This window comes from Papio anubis, chromosome 19 (genome assembly GCF_008728515.1).
Source record: "Papio anubis isolate 15944 chromosome 19, Panubis1.0, whole genome shotgun sequence".
Classification (NCBI taxonomy): Eukaryota; Metazoa; Chordata; class Mammalia; order Primates; family Cercopithecidae; genus Papio; species Papio anubis.
The window spans coordinates 6,445,471-6,465,767 of NC_044994.1; the positions used below are offsets into that span (position 1 = coordinate 6,445,471).

Genomic DNA, 20,297 nt, shown 5'->3' on the forward strand with positions numbered 1-20,297 from the left:
AAGGAAATTACAGTTCTACAGGACTCCTATGACTTTGGCATTGATGCCATATGTACGTGTCTTTTAAAAAATATTTTATATTTTTAAAATTTTTATATTGTCAACATGGAATTTTTAAACTTGAAAATATGACTCATACAAACGTAAAATGGGCACATGTCAAACGTTTTGTATTGTTATTTTTTTAATTTCTATTTTTTGTGGGTACATAGTAGGTATACATATTTATGGGGTATATGGGATATTTTGATTCAGAGGTGTCATAATCCAAAATGTATGTGTCTTAAGTGAAGGATGACAGTCAACAAACTTCACCATTCAAAAAGGCCCAGACTCCTATTCACAGGAGAGTTCTGGGAGAAAAGAGGACCATACAACTCTCATTACCTATACTGATCAATCAATCAATCTAATCCTTTCTTAATAAACATAAATCAACACCCAAGGATCAAAGTCAACAGAGCAACAACAATGTAAGAGAAAAACGACGACGCTAAAATAAACACATGACTCTGAAGGAAGCAGAAAATTCAAGGAAAAGAAGAGAACTTTGAAATTTAAGGTTTAATTCAGTTATTACCTTCAGAATGCTGAGAGGCTACTGCAGTCAAGAAACAAGAACATAGGAACAGCTCCAGTCTCCAACTCCCAGCGCGAGCGACACAGAAGACCGGTGATTTCTGCATTTTCAACTGCGGTACTGGGTTCATCTCACTAGGGAGTGCCAGACAACTGGGGCTGGTCAGCTGATGCAGCCCAACCAGCGAGAGCTGAAGCAGGGCGAGGCATCGCCTCACCTGGGAAGCGCAAGGGGGAAGGGAATCCCTTTTCCTAGCCAGGGGAACTGAGACACACAACACCTGGAAAATCGGGTAACTCCCACCCCAATACTGCGCAAGTCGGCACACCAGGAGATTATATCCCACACCTGGCCGGGAGGGTCCCACGCCCACGGAGCCTCCCTCATTGCTAGCACAACAGTCTGCGATCTAACGATCTAACCGCAAGGCAGCAGCGAGGCTGGGGGAGGGGCGCCCACGATTGCTGAGGCTTAAGTAGGTAAACAAAGCCGCTGGGAAGCTCGAACTGGGTGGAGCCCACAGCAGCTCAAGGAAACCTGCCTGTCCCTGTAGACTCCACCTCTGGGGACAGAGCACAGATAAACAAAAGCTGCAGAAACCTCTGCAGACGCAAACGACTCTGTCTGACAGCTTTGAAGAGAGCAGTGGATCTCCCAACACAGGTTGAGATCTGAAGGGACAGACTGCCTGCTCAAGTGGGTCCCTGACCCCTGAGTAGCCTTAACTGGGAGACATCCCCACAGGGCAGTCTGACACCCCACACCTCACAGGGGTGGTATACCCCTGAGGAGGCTTCAAAAAGAATCAGACAGGTACCTAAGCTGTTCAGCAATATTCTATCTTCTGCAGCCTCTGCCAGGCACCAGAGCAAGTAGGGGTCTGGGGTGGACCTCAAGCAATCTCCAACAGACCTACAGCTGGGGGTTCACAGAGCTGTTAAGGAAAACTATCAAACAGGAAGGACACCTACACCCAAAAAACCCCATCAGTATGTCACCATCATCAAAGACAGAGGCAGATAAAACCACAAAGATGGGGGAAAAAGCTTGGGCAGAAAAGCTGGAAATTCAAAAATAAGAGCACATCTCTCCCCGGCAAAGGGCGCGGCTCATAAGCCAACAACGGATCAAACTGGGCCAGGAGAATGACTTTGGCGACATGAGAAAGAAGGCTTCAGTCCATCAAACCTCAGAACTAAAGGAGGAGTCACGTGCAAGCATAAAGAAACAAAATCTTGAAAAAAAGTGGAAGAATTGATGAAATGCATTAATTAATGCAGAGAAGGTCATCATGAAATGAAAGAGATGAAAACAATGACCACGAAATCACGTGACAAATGCACAAGAAAGCGCCAGTAACCGACTTCGATCAACTGGAAGAAAAGAGCATCAGCGATTGAGGATCAAATATGAATGAAATGAAGCGAAGAAACCAAAAAGAAAAAAAGAAAGAAAAAGAAATGAACAAAAGCCACAAGAGTATGGGATTATGCAGGGCAAATCGTCTGAATGGGGTGCCTGAAATTGGGGAAAATGGAACCAAGTTGGAAAACACTGGGATATCATCAGAGAACACAACCTAGTGGGGAACGGTAACGGTCAAATCAGAAATACAGAGGAATGCCACAAAAGATGCTCCTCGAGGAAAAGAGCAACTCCAAGACACATAATTGCCAAGATTCACCAAAGAAGTTGAAATGAAGGAAAAATCTTAAGAACGTAGAGAGAAAGGGTCGGGTTACCACAAAGGCCCATCAGACCAACAACAGATCTGTTGGCAGAAACTCCTAAGCCAGAAGAGAGTGGGGGCCAATATTCCAGCATTCTTAAAGAAAAGAATTTTAAACCCAGAATTTCACGCCAGTCAAACTAAGGTTCATAAGTGAAGGAGAAATAAAATCCTTTACAGATAGCAAATGCTTAGAGATTTGTCACCACTAGGCCTGCCTTACAAGAGACCCTGAAAGGGAAGCACTAAACATGTGAAAGGAACAACCGGTACCGGCATTTGCAAAAACATGCCAAAATGTAAAAGACCATCGAGAACAAGGAAGAAACTGCATCAACTAACGAGCAAAATAACCAGTTAATATCATAATGGCAGGATCAGTTCACACATATAATATTAACCTTAAATGTAAATGGACTAATGCTCCAATTAAAGACACAGACTGGCAAACTGGATAAAGAGTCAAGACCCATCAGTCTGCTGTATTCAGGAGACCCATCTCACATGCAGAGACATACATAGGCTCAAAATAAAGGGATGGAAGAAGATTTACAAGCAAATGGAGAACAAAAAGCAGGGGTTGCAATACTAGTCTCTGATAAAACAGACTTTAGAAGCATCAAAGATCAAAAGAGACAAAAAGAAGGCCATTACATAATGGTAGGGATCAATTCAACAGGAAGAGCTAACTATCCTAAATATATGCACCCAATACAGGACCCAGATTCATAAAGCAAGTCATAGAGACACAAAGAGACTTAGACTCCCCTTACAATACTAATGGGAGACTTCAACCTCCACTGTCAACATTAGACAGATCCAGCGAGACAGAAAGCTAACAAGGATATCAGGAACTGAACTCATCTCTGCAGCAAAGCAGACCTAATAGACATCTATAGAACTCTCACCCCAAATCAACAGAATATACATTCTTCTCAGCACCACATGCTTATTCCAAATTGGTACATAATTGGAAGTAAAGCACTCCTCAGCAAATGTACAAGAACAGAAATATAACAAACTGTCTCTCAGACCACAGTGCAATCAAACTGAACTCAGGACTAAGAAACTCCAATCCAAAACCACTCAACTACATGGAAACTGAACAACCTGCTCAGTTATTTACTGGGTACATATATGAAATGAAGGCAGAAAATAAGATGTTCTTTGAAACCAATGAGAACAAAGATACAACATACCAGAATCTCTGGGACATTTTAAGCAGTGTGCAGAGAATTTACAGCACTAAATGCCCTGAAGCAGGAAAGATGTAAATTGACACTCTAACAGCACAGTTAAAAGAACTAGAGAAGCAAGAGCAAACACATTCGAAGCTAGCAGAAGGCAAAAGAAATAACTAAGATCAGAGCAGAACTGAAGGAGATAGAGACACAAAACCCTCAAAAATCGAAAATGAATCCAGGAGTTGGTTTTGAAAAAGATCAACAAAATTGACAGACCACTAAGCGAGACTAATAAAAGAAAAGAGAGAAGAATCAAATAAGGCACTTAATAAAAAATGATAAAGAGATATCACCACCGACCCACAGAAATACAAACTACCATCAAGAAATTACTATAAACACCTCTCACATGAAATAAACTAGAAATCTAGAAAGAAATGGATAATTTCCTGGACACTTACACTCTTCAAGACTAAACTAGGAAGAAGCTGAATCTGAATAGACCAATAGCAGGCTCTGAAATTGGGGCAATAATTAATAGCCTACCAACAAAAAGTCAGGACAGATGGATTCACAGCTGAATTCTACCAGAGGTAGGAGGAGCTGGTACCATTCCTTCTGAAACTAACGTCAATAGAAAAGAGAATCCTCCTAACTCATTTTATGAGGCCAACATCATCCTGATACCAAAAGCCTGGCAGAACACAACAAAAAAGAATTTTAGACAATATCCCTGATGAACGCCGATGCAAAATCCTCAATAAAATACTGGCAAACCCAGTTCAGCAGCACATCAAAACATCCACCATGATCAAGTGGGCTTCATCCCTGGGATGCAAGGCTGGTTCAACTTGTCGCAAATCAATAAACATAATCCAGCATATAAACAGAGACAAAGACCACATGAGTTTATCTCAATAGATGCAGAAAAGGCTTTTGACAAAATTCAACAGCCCTTCGTACTAAAAAGCGCTCAACTAATAAATTAGGTACTGATGGAGCGTTACCTCAAAATAATAAAGGCTATTTATGACAAACCCACAGCCAATATCATACTGAATATGGGCAAAAAGGAAACTGGAAAAATTCCCTTTGAAAACTGGCTGCAAGACAGGGATGCCCTCTCACCACTCCCTATTCAACATAGTGTTGGAAGTTCTGGCTAGGGCAATCAGGCAGAAGAAAGAAATCAAAGGGTATTCAGTTAGGAAAATAAGAATCAAATTGTCCCTCTTTGCGAGCCGACATGATTGTATATTTAAACCCCATTGTCTCAATAAAATCTCATAGCTGATAAGCAACTTCAAGCAAAGTCTCAGGATACAAAATTAATGTGCAAAAATCACAAGCATTCTTGTATACACCAGTAACAGACAACAGAGAGCCAAATCATGAATGAACTTCCATTCTGTAATTGCTTCAAAGAATCAAATACCTAGTCCAACTTACAAGGGATGTAAAGGACCACTCTTCAAAGGAGAACTACAAACCTACTCAGTGATAAAGAGACACAAACAAATGGAAGAACATACCATGCTCATGGATAGGAAGAATCAATATCTGAAAGCCCATACACTGCCCAAGGTTATTTATAGATTCAATGCCATCCCATCAAGCTACCAATAGGTTTCTTCACAGAATTGGAAAAACTGCTTTAAAAGTTCATATGGAACCAAAGAAAGAGCCCACATCTCCAAGACAAAAAAGAACATCTCAGTCAAAAGAACAAAGCTGGAGGCATCATTACCTGACTTCCAAACTATGCTACAAGGCTACAGTAACCAAAACAGCATGGTACTGGTACCAAAACAGAGATATAGACCAATGGAACAGAATAGAGGAGTCCTCAGAAATAATACCACACATCTACAGCCATCTGATCTTTGACAAACCTACAGAGAAACAAGAAATGGGAAAGGATTCCCTATTTAATAAATAGTGCTGGGAGAATTGGCTAGCCATAAGTAAAAAACTGAAACTGGATCCTTTCCTTACTCCTTATCTGAAAATTGTTAATTCAAGATGGATTAGAGACTTAAATGTTAGATCTAATACCATAAAAGCCCTAGAGGAGAAAACCTAGGTAGTACCATTCAGCACATAGGCATGGGCAAAGACTTCATGTCTAAAACACCAAAACAATGGCAACAAAGCCAAAATTGACAAATGGGATCTAATTAAACTAAAGGCTTCTGCACAGCAAAAGGAAACTACCATCCAGGTGGGCAGGCGTGTCTACAGAATGGGGAGAAAATTTTTTGCAATCTGCTCATCTGACAAAGGGCTATCCAGAACCTACGAGAACTCAAACAAATTTACAAGAAAAAACAAGCAACCCCATCAAAAAGTGGGCAAGGATATGAACAGACATTTCTCAAAGAGACATTCATACAGCCAAGCAGACACATGAAAAAATGCTCATCATCACTGGCCATCAGAGAAATGCAAATCAAAACCACAATGGATACCATCTCACACCGAGTTAGAATGGCGATCATTAAAAAAGTCCAGGGAAACAACAGGTGCTGGAGAGGATGTGGAGAAATAGGAACACTTTTACACTGTTGGTGGGATTGGCGTAAACTAGTTCAACCATTATGGAAAACGGTATGGGCGATTCCTCAAAGATCTAGAACTAGATGTACCATATGACCCAACCATCCCCATTACTGGGTATATGCAAAGTTATAAATCATGCTGCCCATAAAGACACATGCACCACGTGTTTATTGCGGCACACTATTCTAATAACAAAGACTTAGAGTCATTGTATCCATCAGTGACAGACTGGATTAGAAAATGTGGCTTTATATACCATGGAATGCTATGCAGCCTTAAAAAGATGAGTTTGTGTCCTTTGTAGGGACATGGATGCAGGTGAAACATGTTCTTAGCAAATATCACAAGGGCGTCAGCACAGCATGTTGTTCTCACTCATAGGTGGGAACTGAACAATGAAGATCACTTGGACTGGGAGGGAACATCACACACGGGGCTATCATGAGGAGAGGGGAGGGGGTGGGATTGCATTGGGAATTATACCTGATGTAAATGGCAGGTTGATGGGTGCCCGGCCGAGTTGATGGGTGCAGCACACCAGCACAAAGTATGCATATGTAACAAAGTACACGTTATGCACATGTACCCTAGAACTTAAAGTATAATAATAATAATAATAATAATAAAAAGATCCTTTCAGGAGGTTCAGATTTTAGGCTTATTTTAAAATATTGTTGGACTTTGTATTTGAGCAAATGATTTATCACCTACTGGCTCTCAGTTTTATCAGTGAGAGCACCTTTTATATGAGATTGGCATGCCCTGGACTCCTTCTATTGTTATTGAACTCAGTAAATGTTTTTTCATTGTTGACCAAAGTCAGTGTTTCGTATTATAAAAACATAGAAATATAGGATTATTGTTTGTGATGTATTTGAGAAAGATTTAACTGTTCTACAACGTTGGGATGTATTTTGGTGATGGGAATGTTTGGATTTTGCCATGCTGTGACAAACGATAGCAGGAAGACTCAAAAAACCTGTTACAAAGACAGCTGTGGTCTGGTGGGTCAGCAGAAATTTTGTGTCTTAACACCTGGATTACTGGGAGAATTTAATTGAGTGGTGTTTGCCACGGTGTTTGGGGGAGCTTCAAAATGTTGTAAAATGAAGTTTAATAAATGCTTTCTGAGAGCCAAAAAAAAAGAAACAAGAACAGATGCTAGCTATAATGAAAGGGAAGTCAGGGCAAGGGGAGGGCCTTCAGTAAATTAGCAATATGACCATTAAATTTTTTTTTCTTTTTGAGACAGAATCTATCATTCTGTCTTCCAGGATGGAGTTAAGTGGCCCAGTCATGGCTCACTGCAGCCTTGACCTCCCAGGCTCATGTGATTCTCCCACCTCAGCCTCCTGAGTAGCTGAAGCAATAGGTATGGGACAGCAGGTATGTGCCACCACAACTGGCTAATTAAAAAAATTTTCTTTTGTAGAGACATGGTCTTGCTATGCTGCCCAGGCTGGTCTCAAACTCCTGAGTTCAAGCCATCCTCTTGCCTTAACCTCCCAAAGTGCTGGGATTACAGGTGTCAGCCATCATGCCTGGCCAAATTTTTAAGGAATGAAAGGCATAGTGTTAAAACAGCTGTGGCCAAAATAAGCTTGGAAAATATAAGAACATTTAAGAGACACAGAGGTTCAATCCAAACAGTGCAACAATCATCTAACAGGAGTTTCAGAAGGAGATAATCAAGAAAATAAAATGAACAAACAAATACTTGTTTTAAATGCTAGAAGAAAATATGTAGAACCTGAAAAAAGAACTAGTTCTCAGATTGTAAGAGCTCACTTAGTACTGACCAGGATGAATTTTTTAAAAAGATAAAGTTGGTGAAATTTCAAGTTTCCAGCAATAAAAATAAAATTCAAAGGCTTTCCCATCTGTTATGTAAAGGAATAGGATTGATGCAGACATTGTACTTCCCCACGGCAATGGTACATAAGAAAAGATAATGGACCCATATCTTACAAACTCTGAAGCCAAGTGATTTTGAGCATGGGATTCTTTTTATTATTATTATTATTGTTGTTGTTATACTTTAAGTTCTAGGGTACATGTGCATAACGTGCAGGTTTGTTACATATGTATACTTGTGCCATGTTGGTGTGCTGCACCCATCAACTCGTCAGCACCCATCAACTCGTCATTTACATCAGGTATAACTCCCAATGCAATCCCTCCCCCCTCCCCCCTCCCCATGATAGGCCCCGGTGTGTGATGGTGTGTGATGTTCCCCTTCCCGAGTCCAAGTGATCTCATTGTTCAGTTCCCACCTATGAGTGAGAACATGAGCATGGGATTCTATATACGAAAAAAATTAAGAGAAGAACCATATAATCCACATATCTATTTTCTAAATTACTGAATTTATAGATAAGTATAAGATAAATACTTGTGTCTTTGTAAGTATTTTATACAATATAAATCTTTATAAGTATTTTATACAATATAAAGATATAAGTATTTATCTTATACTTATCTATTTTACTTGTACTTATATCCTTACTAGATAAGTATATTGGGTCAAATTTATACATCTAAGATTAATGCAAAATCTCCTTATGAAACTGATTATAAGACTTCACTAAGAAAGTGAAATGGAAAATCTTCGGTAATTATTGAATTAATGTAGGTAAATGATGCCAAAGAAAGAATAAGAAGGGATGGGGGGAAACGAAGGGATAGGGAGGGGGACACACAATTGGTGGGGGCAGGGGGGAAGAGGGGGGGGAGAGAGTGAGAGAGAGAGAGAAAGAGAGACAGAGAGAGAGAGAGAGAAAGCGATGGATCCCAGAGACACAGGACAGGAGGAGGAACAGAGGAATTGGTGTTTATGTTGTCAAATTCAAATAGAAAACTGAAAAAGTTTAGGTACATTCTCTAGAAGCTTCCAAATTTCTTGCAAAAACAGATGCTGAATTTTTTAGGAAAAAAAATCTGTGAAGATGTTTCTTAGGCCTTATATATTATAAATATTTTTTTTAAAGCTAGGTTTATATAGCTTTTTACATCTCTGACAAGGAACAATCTGAATTTTTTAGGCATCTTAGACAATGCCAAACTTACACTGATTTCATTTCACTGACTGCCCTATTTTCCAAGATAGCACAAGACCTTTTGACTCCCTAGAATATATAGTCTTTCTTTCTCCTGTGCCCACCCACTTCCTTAGTCCCCATTCTCAATTCTCTCTAGACCTGAGGCTTCAGTAGCAGGACTGGAAGGAAAGAGAGGAAGGCAGACATAAGGAAGAACCCTGGGCCATTCCTCACTCCTCACCACAAAAGCACCCTGTTAGGCCCTCCTTTGGTCTTTCCAGGAGTTAGACACCAGTTTATTCCATTTGCCTGTCTCAGTGAAGCAAAAGACATTTCATTTTGAGGAACTGAGTACTTTATCTTTCCCTTTGGGGTCTAAATGAAAGAAGAAGGTGCACAAAAAATACCCTTTATCTTGCTGTTTTTCCATTACTAGAAGTCCAAAGTCTTAGGAAATCTGAAGAGAATAGTTATGCATTCTCTAGTAATGCACTGAGTAAATGGAGGATTTGGGAAGAGCCTAGAAACCCTTTTTAATTTCGCAGTTTCCTAGGGAAAAGCAAAATTCAAAGTCTGAAGTATCTGGAAATAGAAGTGAGAAAGACAGCATGGATGCAAAGATTTTAGGATCCTCTCAAGATGATCCTGGAGACAAGTGAAAAATAATCAAGGGAATTTTTTGTTTTCAGAAGAATTTCCAGGCGCAGGCCCTCTTTTTATTTACAGTAATAGCAAATCACCCACTTGCAATTTTTCTAGTCTCCCACCAGCTGGAATCTACTAGGTACTGTATATCTTTGGGATCCACTTTGGTGGATACAAGAAAGGAAGAAAGAAACCACCAGAACAGAAGGGTATCCCAGTGCTCCAGCTAGAACCCAGCAGAACATCTGAGCTTGCCATACGTGAATGCTTAAAAGTGGAAAGAAGGAGAGCTGCTCTTCATGTATTTTGAAAGAAAATTCATTTGAAAGATGAATTTCAAATGAACATGAATGATTATCACAAGTCAAATGTACATCATAAGTCAAATGAACATGAATGGTCATCGCAGGTGAAAGGTATTCATCAATTAGAACTTCGGCCTAGGAAACAAAGTTTTCCTTTTTCTAATACACCATCCTGAAACAAATTTGTCAATAAATCCCAAAGATTTAGTACAAATAGTACAATTCATATTTGCTTTCCTCTTTCCTTTCTTCAAACACCAAATAAAATGTAAAGGGGGAGGCTGACTTAGACACTTACACTAACTCTTAATCTAAAAAAATTATGGCCGGGCGCGGTGGCTCACGCCTGTAATCCCAGCAGTTTGGGAGGCCGAGGTGGGTGGATCACGAGGTCAGGAGATAGAGACCATCCTGGCTGACACGGTGAAACCCCGTCTCTACTAAAAATACAAAAACAAAATTAGCCAGGCGTGGTGGCGGGCACCTCTAGTCCCAGTTACTCAGGAGGCTGAGGCAGGAGAATGGCGTGAACTCAGGAGGCAGAGCTTGCAGTGAGCCGAGATTGCGCTACTGCACTCCAGCCTGGGCGACAAAGCGAGACTCCATCTCAAAAAAAAAAAAAAAAAAAAAATTATGTTGGTGAATGTGAATCCAACTAAAACAAAGCATTTGACTACTGCTTCTCAAGCAGAAAGTCCCTGAAGACTTTCAAAAAGATTGTTAAGTATAACAGCCTTTTCAAAACCCACAAGACATGTTACTTGTCCTTCATTTATTTGGTTGTTGTTATGGAGTCTATCCCAATTTCCCATAAAATCATCCCTTGGTACTGCTGCAGTGTCATAGCATACAGGACTCTAAGTGCCACTAGACAGAAGGACCAGTTTGTGATCACAAGCCATGATGCTGCTGAGTGATATCTGAATAAGAACATCTGATACGGATGGTCAGATGAAAAATACCAAAACATCAGGCCCAAGGAATTTAAACCAGCAAGACAGCCCTTTACTATAGTAGGCATCTTGGTCAGGACACCTGTAGCTAATGTCCTTGCCTCACATTGTGGAAGTCACCTTTACTCAGTTACAGCTGTAGACAATCCCACCATCCAGAAAGACACAGGTTTACACTAGGTTGAAAGTCCAAATAGCTCAGAATTCAAAATGCACTCACCGTAAGTTATATCATTATATATGGCAGAAGATTCTAGAACTATGTTATTCAATACATAAGCTACAAGCTACATGCGACTGTTCATATTTAAATCAATTAAGATTAAGAAAAATTAAAAATTCAATTTCTCACACTAGCCACATTTAAAGTGTTAGTAGTCAGATGTAACTGGAGCTACCATAATGGACAGAAGTAGACCATTTCCATCACTGTAGAAAGTTCTAAGGGATAGTGCTATTCTAGGACACTGTTAGCACAAATGCAAAGGTTAACTGGGCCTATATGAGCTGCCTTGGCAACTACCCAATGTGATTACTTTATCTAGAAGAAGATATGATTTACAGACAATCTTAAGTAATTCAAATTGGAGACTGCCTTCAACCATGATTTCTACTCAATACCCCTGAAGTTTTCATGTATGCCATTACTGATACTATAATTAATCAGACAAGAAACCTAAATCAGAGTGATTAACTAGCTTGCCCAGGTAACTTATCTCTAATTGCAGCTGAACATCAAATTTCCTTTTTTCTGTATACTAGTTATCCAAAATGTTTCAAGAAGCCCATCTGCATAGAACCTAACCTAGGATCTTGCACAGATAATGCATCTGTGATGCAGTTATTGTAATGTAACATTGCAATTATGCAATGAATAAATGAACAAGTGAGCTATAAGACAGAGTTAGCAGTAAAACAAAGGTAGACATAGGAAAACATGAGTAATAGCCTTAGATGTAAAATTGGGGACATGAAATTGCTAAGGGTAAGCTAGAACTTCAACCAGCCATTTATCATAAAACATGGGATGTTTCCCTTATGGTTTTCTGAATCATTCTCTTGCCCACTTAATTAATGCTGGTATTTTCATTTTTTGACCATTTTAATTTATCTGAACATAAAGGCTACCCTACCCGATCTCTCATCCCCACCTTCCGTTCAAACCAAACCACCTGATCTTGTGTACAATACTTAAGTCCACTTCCCTAGGACTCCTTTGCCCGACCACAGAGTTTCCATTCAGTGCTGAAATTGAAGTAAAGGGTCCCTGGATTCTACCCACAAAGACTCGTTCCACTGCCAAAGAAGTCACTCTCTGATTTCAACAAACAAGGGAATAAGTTTAGTATTGAGGGAGACTGCAGTACAGGAGATAATGATCACTTAAGTTCAAACTTGTAAAAATTTGCACTGTGCTGTCTGCTTTAGTTTTCTCAAAAAGTTAGAATGGAACCACCCAACCAGACGTTTCTGATATTTTTTCTACCCCAGGCCCAACCTACCCCCATCCCCAATCAAACGAAGCACCTTTTTGAGCCATGTTTGAGCTCTTACTTACAGGAGATTCCCTGACTCCAAAAATGTCTCTGACATCCCTGACAGATTGCTTATTCTTTTTCCTCATGGTTTGGGTATAGGTATTGTATCTCTTTTCCACGGCAGCTGCTTGGGTTCGAGTCAATGTAGAGAGCAAGGCTTTGCCATCTTCCTCTTCATCACCTGAGATCAGAGTTGATAAACCCACATCTTGCAGCCATTCTGCTTCAAGTTCTCCTTCTGTAAAAGAACATTACCAAGAGAGGGTTAGAATATTTTCTGTATGATTGGATGCCATGTGAATATCAGATAAGAAGTATTGGTAAATAATATTTGTATTTTTTTACAGTAATTATGGGAAAGAACTACAAGAATGAATGTAAGTCTGCATTGTATTTTTTAAATAAGTCAAATTTTAAAGTATTTTCTAGTACAGTAAGGTAATTGGCAGACTTGGTAAGGTAAATTTTCCTGCTAGAGAGTTAAACGTGAGTCATATCTGGCCTACTAATTTCAAAAAGTGATAAAACATGAATATTTAAAGTAAAACTGTAATAGAAAAAAACCATGATTTAATGGAATACAAATTGGTTTTTCAATCACTCACATGGAGATTCAAATGCCAGGGCCACCATTCACCAACTGCCTGATTCCTAAGTCTTATGATATCTCGAGACCTCAGTGTCCTCTCAGCAAAATGAGCATAGTGAACCTCTATAGTTTTACGTTGTTTTGCATCCCTTTTGAATATGGGCTTAACTTTCTCATACCAGAAGCAGGGCTTAGTCACTCTTGATGTGGTTTCCAGGTGTCCAACTCCTCCCAATTCCTCCACAGAGCAGATCCAGGTATCTGCCTGATACAATCACCTCTTGGTGATGACTTCCTATGAGACAGCTGGATACAACCTGCCTGACGCATCCCTCCAACCCACACCCCCTACAGGAACTGCGCAGATACGGTGCAGTGACCACCTCTCCATCACAGCGCAACTCCCAGCTTGCTCTAAACCTGCCAGTTAGGACTCCTGGTGGGAAACCTGCTTGGGTAATGCTTGGATCCTAATTGAGGCTCTGGTCCCCAGGTCCCTCACTCACTCTCACTCTTTCCTGCTCCCTGCCTGCTTGTTGATTGCAAGTGTCCTGGACAGCTGCCCCTTCCCATTGGCCCTGAGAAACGAGCTGCCGTCTTCTCCCGGAGATCTGTCCTTTCTCTTATTTCATGTGTTTTGCTGAGTTGCCTCCTCTGTGTCTCACCTGGCCAACACACCTGAACCTAGCTTATTTCCAGTCAGGGCTCTCTTATAGCATCTGCCAGTACAAATGAGATTCCTGTGAGAGGGACACCCGGTCATGGGTTGAACACGAAGGTATTAGGCCACCCACCAGGATAAAGAGGTATCCTTTGAAAGGCAAACATCAGTGACCAAATCCCCTGTAGCTCCATCAGAGCAGGATTAGTTTATAGCCACTCACCCGAGAGAGACCTCAAGACCAAATTAGAGAAAAACACAACAGTGAGAGTAATAATAACAAAAGGATTAGGGGCCTATGAGGATTTTTTTTAAATCAATGTATTTATGACAGGTAGCAAAGAATCTGGAACAAAGTCGGTATTCAATTGATGTTCATTCTCCCACCTTTCTCCTTATTCTGAATGGTAATTCCTTGTTTCAGAAGAAAATTCAAAAACCTAAAATTCCTCAATATATAGAAATATAAGGAAATCAGAATAACAGTGTCCTGTAACAGAAAATCTACTACATATATGTTTCTGGGAACTGTGCTAAGGAGGCATTACCCAAATGAGCGTTGTTGAAAGAGCAGATTAGACTAATTTGTAAACAGCATGCCAAAGCATTAGTCTAGGAGTACTGGATTCTGCTTACATTATTGCATCACTGGTGTATAAACAAACCCTTGAATGTGTCTTACAGGCCCAGCTTCTTAGCTAGGCCAATATTTAATTTGCTATCTTATTTTAATTGTTCATTTGTTTCGTAAGCTGTCCCTTTAACAAAAAATGAAAAGTGAATTTATGATTGGCAGCCGTAATTTAAATCATAAGCCCTTTAAGTTAAGAGTTATGACATGGAGCTCTTCCTTAAGCTATGGATAAGCTTTTAATTTCTGAAGACAAAATGTACAATTTAATATTTAATATGTTAATATTAAAATTTTAAAAAGTTGTGTTTTTCTCCTCCACCTATGTAAGGAGTAATGACAGAGTGGGAGGAAAGAGTACTTGGTAGGACTGGAGTTGACATAAATCGGAGGTGAGGATGGTCTAAGTCCTTAAACTGCAGCCTAAGTAGGATGTATGTTTTCCACAGGTAAGAAATGTCCAGGGCAGATATCAGTGTTACTCCTGTTGGCTGCTCACACCAGTTGCCAAATGTATAACTTCAACACAGAGAACTCCTTTGAATTCCCATTCCATACATCTGACTGCCTGGTCAATATCCACTTGGCTCTGTCATTCATATGTCTTGTTCACTGTTTTCAAACCTGAACTCGTATTTCTCACTCCCAATTCTAGGTCTCTTTCAGGATTCTATATTTCAACAAACAAAACTCACCATCCAATGTAATTAGGCAAGAGAGTAACCCAGGAGGCATTCTTGACATCTCCCTCTCTTTCACACATCAACTCCAACACATCTCCAAGACCCTTTCATATTGCCCCCTTCTTACTGCTCAAAATGTCCATCTTCCTTTATATCTTCTGCCATGACCCAGGTCAGAGCTATATCGTCTCTCTCGTGGACTGCTGTGATAGACCCCCAACAGTTCCTCCAATGCCATTCTTGATCCTCTTCTAATCTATTATCCATATTATAACTAAATGAGCCCTTTCAAATGAACAAAAATAATTCTACAGTTTTTCTCTGCTCCTATGACTAAGAAAACCCCTAACATAGCCAACAAGATGTGAAACTGCTTACATTTCTGGACACGCTTATACCATACTCCTCTCCTGTTCTCTGGCAATACTGGCCTACTTTGGATTCCTCAAAAGCTCAACATTCTATTTTGTCACAAGGTCTTTGGACATGTCAGTCCTTCTACTTGACCTCATAATTACTGGACACCCATCTTTCAGATCTCAGTTTCACCATCTTTTTCTCAGGAAAGTCTCTTTTTCCCTGCACCCATCAGATAAGGTCATGTCCTACTGCTATCAATCCTAACACTGCTGTTTCTTCTTCCTTCAAGTAGTTTTCTCCTCCAAATATATTTATATTATTTCATTAATTACTTTCTCTTCCACTACATTATCAACTCCTTGAGAGAAAAAAAAATTCTGCTTTTTTTTTTTTTTTTTTTTTTTTTTTTGAGACGGAGTCTCGCTCTGTCGCCCAGGCTGGAGTGCAGTGGCCCGATCTCGGCTCACTACAAGCTCCGCCCCCCGGGTTCCCGCCATTCTCCGGCCTCAGCCTCCCGAGTAGCTGGGACTACAGGCGCCCGCCACCTCACCCGGCTAGTTTTTGTATTTTTTAGTATAGACGGGGTTTCACCGTGTTAGCCAGGATGGTCTCGATCTCCTGACCTCGTGATCCGCCCGTCTCGGCCTCCCAAAGTGCTGGGATTACAGGCTTGAGCCACCGCGCCCGGCCAAAATTCTGCTTTTTAAAATCACTCTAACACTAACAGCTTCCAGAGTGCCCTACTGGAGATGCTGTATTCCTTATCCTGCTCTAAAGGGAGTTCATTTTAGTTCCCACAGTTCACTTGACTCATAACTTCCACTGTTTGCCCTGCTCTATGCAACATCTGTAATCTTGGTTAGTTAAAAACAGCTTTCAGCAGCTGTTTTTAAATGGGATGCTTGGAGTCTCCATATATATTCCCTAACTGACTCCCAGATAAAATGTGGGGAAATCTGAGCATCGAAATGAATGCCAGTAAAAGATAAACCCACTAAATAAACCAGGAGTCCATTCTGATACAAAGAAATGATTTGGTGTAGAGTGGGATGTTTATATAGTGTGAAGGCACCTTCCAAGAAAACAGTAACTACAAAAACGAAATGACTAAGTTCACATTGGAGAAACCTGCATGTATATACCACCTTAAGAACTGATTAAAGTGGACATCATCAGTGACAGAACAAATTAAAATTATGAGCCACCTGACAGGCTGCCATGAGAACACAATATCACAACTTGCCCAAGATGTATAACCTGAGTCTAAGTCATCGGGAAACATCACACAAACCCAAATTGTCTGATACAGAGGAGCATCTATAAAATTACCTATAATTTTCAAGTGTCAAGGTCATAAAATTCAAAGAAAGGCTAAGAAACTGTTCCAGACTATAAAGAGGAGAGAGAGAGAGAAAGAGAGAGAAGAAAGAGAAACATGTTTTTCAATTAAACATAACAAGTGATTCTAAACTAGAGGGTTTTTTTTTTTGTCATAAAAGGTAATATAGAAATGACAGCAGTCTGAGGATTGGATGATAGTAATATATTAAAAACAGTTTATTATTTTTAATAGTATGCTGTGATTATACAGGGAATGGCTTTCTCTCTATATAGGTGTGTGTATATGTATATATAATACCTAAAGTACTTGGGAATGATAGAGCATCAGGATGGCAAGTTACTCTCAAATGGTCCCTGAAACAAGCAGTCTTTAAAATTGTACTTGTGACTTCCCTATACATTTGGGATTATTTCAAAATTTAAAAACTATAAGTACATATGACATCTTAAAGCAAAAATGACAACATTGCATTGATGTATGTACAACGTATGCAGATGCTATACATAAGACAATAGTACAAAGCACCGGGCAGGAAGAAGAATGGAATTCTACTGCTGCAAGATTCTTATATTTGATATAGAGACGCATAGTATTTATCTAAGTAGACTATGATAAATTATGGATGAATATTAAAATGCCTGAACAGCAACAAAACCAATTAAAGCAATATAGCTGAAACATAAGCATAGAAACTATGAAGAAATTGTGAAGAAAAACACAGACAGGTAGAAAGTAAATGGATGAAAAAAGATATATCTTGCAAAGAATAACCCTATAAACCCTAAGAAAGCCAGAATGACTATGTAATTATTAGACGAAGCAGACTTCAAGATATAACATATCAAAATTTGTGGGATGGAGTGATAGCAATGCTTATAAAGAACTGTACATATTCAAAAAGACGAAAGATTTAAAATTAATGGTCTAGGTTTCCATCTTAAGAACACAGGAAAAAAGCAAATTAAACACAGAAACATAAACAAAAGGAGATGTAGATTTTATTAATTTGTTTTCAAAGAACCAACATACCAGAAAAGCACATTATATAATTAACACCCATTCACATTACTGCCAGAAAAACTAGGAATAGAAAGCTATCTGGTAAAGAGCATTTACAGAAAGTTTACAATTACCATCATGTCTAGTGGTGAGTACTGAACCCGTTCCCTATAAAACTGGGAACATGACAAGGATATGCATGTGCTGTCACCACTTCTATTCAATTTGTACTAGAAGCCCTAGCCAGTACAAGAAGGCAAGATCAAAAATAAAAGCACAAAATATCAGAAAGGAAAACTGTCTCTATTCATAAATGACCTCTTTGCTTATGGAGATAATCCTAAGAAATCTAGTAGACAACTACTAGAAAATGAATTTAGGAAGGTAATGGTTTGTAACGTCAAGATACAAAAATTAACTGTATTTCTATATGCCAGCAACAACTGAAAAGACAGAGGCAAACCCAATTAAAAGACCCCATTAAGAATATGAATAGACAAGTCACAGGCAGTAAGAAAACATCTGCAATAAATATATCTGACAAAGGACTTGTATCAAGAATACACAGTAATAAAAAGTTTTTAAAAGTTTTAAAAAATAGGCAAGAGTTTTCACAAAGCAAGATGCATGAAAAGACAAAAAGCACAGGAGAAAAGTTCAACATCGTTAGTCATCAGGGAAATGTAATTACAACCATAATGAGATACCCCACATATCCACTAGAATCACTCATATGATGGAGAATAAAAGCACTGAGTGTTGCAATGATGTGGAAATGGAACTGTCTGTCATACATTGCTGGAAGGGGTGTAAAATAATACAACTACTTTGGAAAAATGCTGGCAGCTTCTTATGTAGTTAAACATTCTATGAAAAATACATACGTCCAAGAGAAATAAAAACATATCTATACAAAAAGACTTCCACAAGATTGCTCATAACGGCATTATTCATCGTAAGCAAAATTGTAAACAATTCTAAAAGTAAAAATTAGATGGATAAAAAAAATTGTGGCATATTCATACAATGGAATATTACTGTTATGGGTTGAGTTATGTCCCCCAAAAAGATATGCTGAAGTCTTAAACCCTGGTATCTATGAATATAACCTTATTTGGAAACAAAGCTTTTGCAGACATAATTAAGATGAGGTTGGAATACTATGCAGCCATAAAAAAGGATGAGTTCATGTTCTTTGCAGGGACATGGATGAAGCTGGAAACCATCTTTCTCAGCAAACTAACACAAGAACAGAAAAACCAAACACTGCATCTTCTCACTCAAAAGTGGGAGGTGAACAATGAGAATACATGGACACAGGGAGGGGAACATCACACACCAGGGTCTGTCGGGGAGTGGGGGGCTGGGAGAGGGATAGCATTAGGAGAAATACCTAATGTAGGTGAAGGGTTGATGGATGCATTAAAACACCATGGCACATGCATACCTATATAATAAAACTGCACGTTATGCACATGTACCCCAGAACTTAAAAGTATAAAAATAATAAAAAAAGAATAGCATTCACATTATAACATTGTAAAGAAAAAAAAAGAAAGGGTGAATAAAATCTAGAATTTAGTAGCACAGTAGGGTGACTATGGTTAATAATAATCTATGGCATATTTTATAATAACTAATAGAGTGGAACTGGAATGCTCCTAACACAAATAAATAATAGATGAAGTGAAAAAAAAATTGAGATGATGTCATACTGGAGTAGGGTGGGCCCTTAATGCAACATAACCGGTATCTTTATAAGAAGAGGAGAAGAAACACAGACAAAAATAGGGAGTATGCTATGAACTACAGGACAGAGAATGGCACAATGTGTTGTCAACAGTCAAGGAACACCAAGGATTGCCAGCAACACCAGAAGCTGAGATAGACATGGAACGCATTCTCCCCTAGAACTTTCCAAGAGAGCATGGCCCAGCTTGACACCTTAATTTTGCGCTGCTAGTCCTGCTGTTTTAAGCCACTAGTGTGGTACTTTGTTACGTAAGCCACTAGTTTTGTGGACTTTCTGTTACAGCAGCCCTAGTAAACTGAAACAAACTACTTAACAGTAAAAAGAAATAAACTATTGATATCCTACTAGAATCTCAAAAACACGCTCAGTGAAAGAAGCCGAACCCCAAAATTATCTATGATGCAAAAACTGGGAACAATGGTTGTCTCTGGCCAGGGTTGGCAAGTCATTGGGAGGCATGAGACTGGGTAAAAGCATGAAGAAATTTTCTGGGTTGATTGAAATGTTATCTATCTTGATCAGCGTGAGATTATAAGAGTGCACGTATTGTCAAAGCTCATTGAATTGTATGTTTAAGATCTGTGCAAATGCTTCAAGGAAAAAAATCTGCAAATAAATAACAAACTGTAATTAGTAGGTCTGCTTTTGTAGCAGTTAGGTTAGCAAACCTGAAAATATTTCCTGTGTATTCTAGGTTTGAGCAAATAAGTAAATACAAAGTACAGAGTGGGAGCCAGGTTTATCATTG

General features: G+C 39.3%; 1 protein-coding gene across 9 annotated transcripts in view; it reads right to left on the reverse strand.

The window, feature by feature from the left end:
* ARHGAP28 (Rho GTPase activating protein 28) overlaps positions 1-20,297 on the reverse strand; it is a 240,190-nt gene that overhangs the window by 68,409 nt on the left and 151,484 nt on the right. For 6 of the 9 annotated variants that reach the window (XM_017951551.3, XM_017951550.3, XM_017951548.2 and 3 more), the window contains one exon: positions 12,552-12,769. In XM_017951551.3, coding sequence (XP_017807040.2) covers positions 12,552-12,769 — 218 coding nt within the window. The other 3 variants (XM_009192407.4, XM_017951554.3, XM_009192406.4) reach the window with 3 other exon arrangements.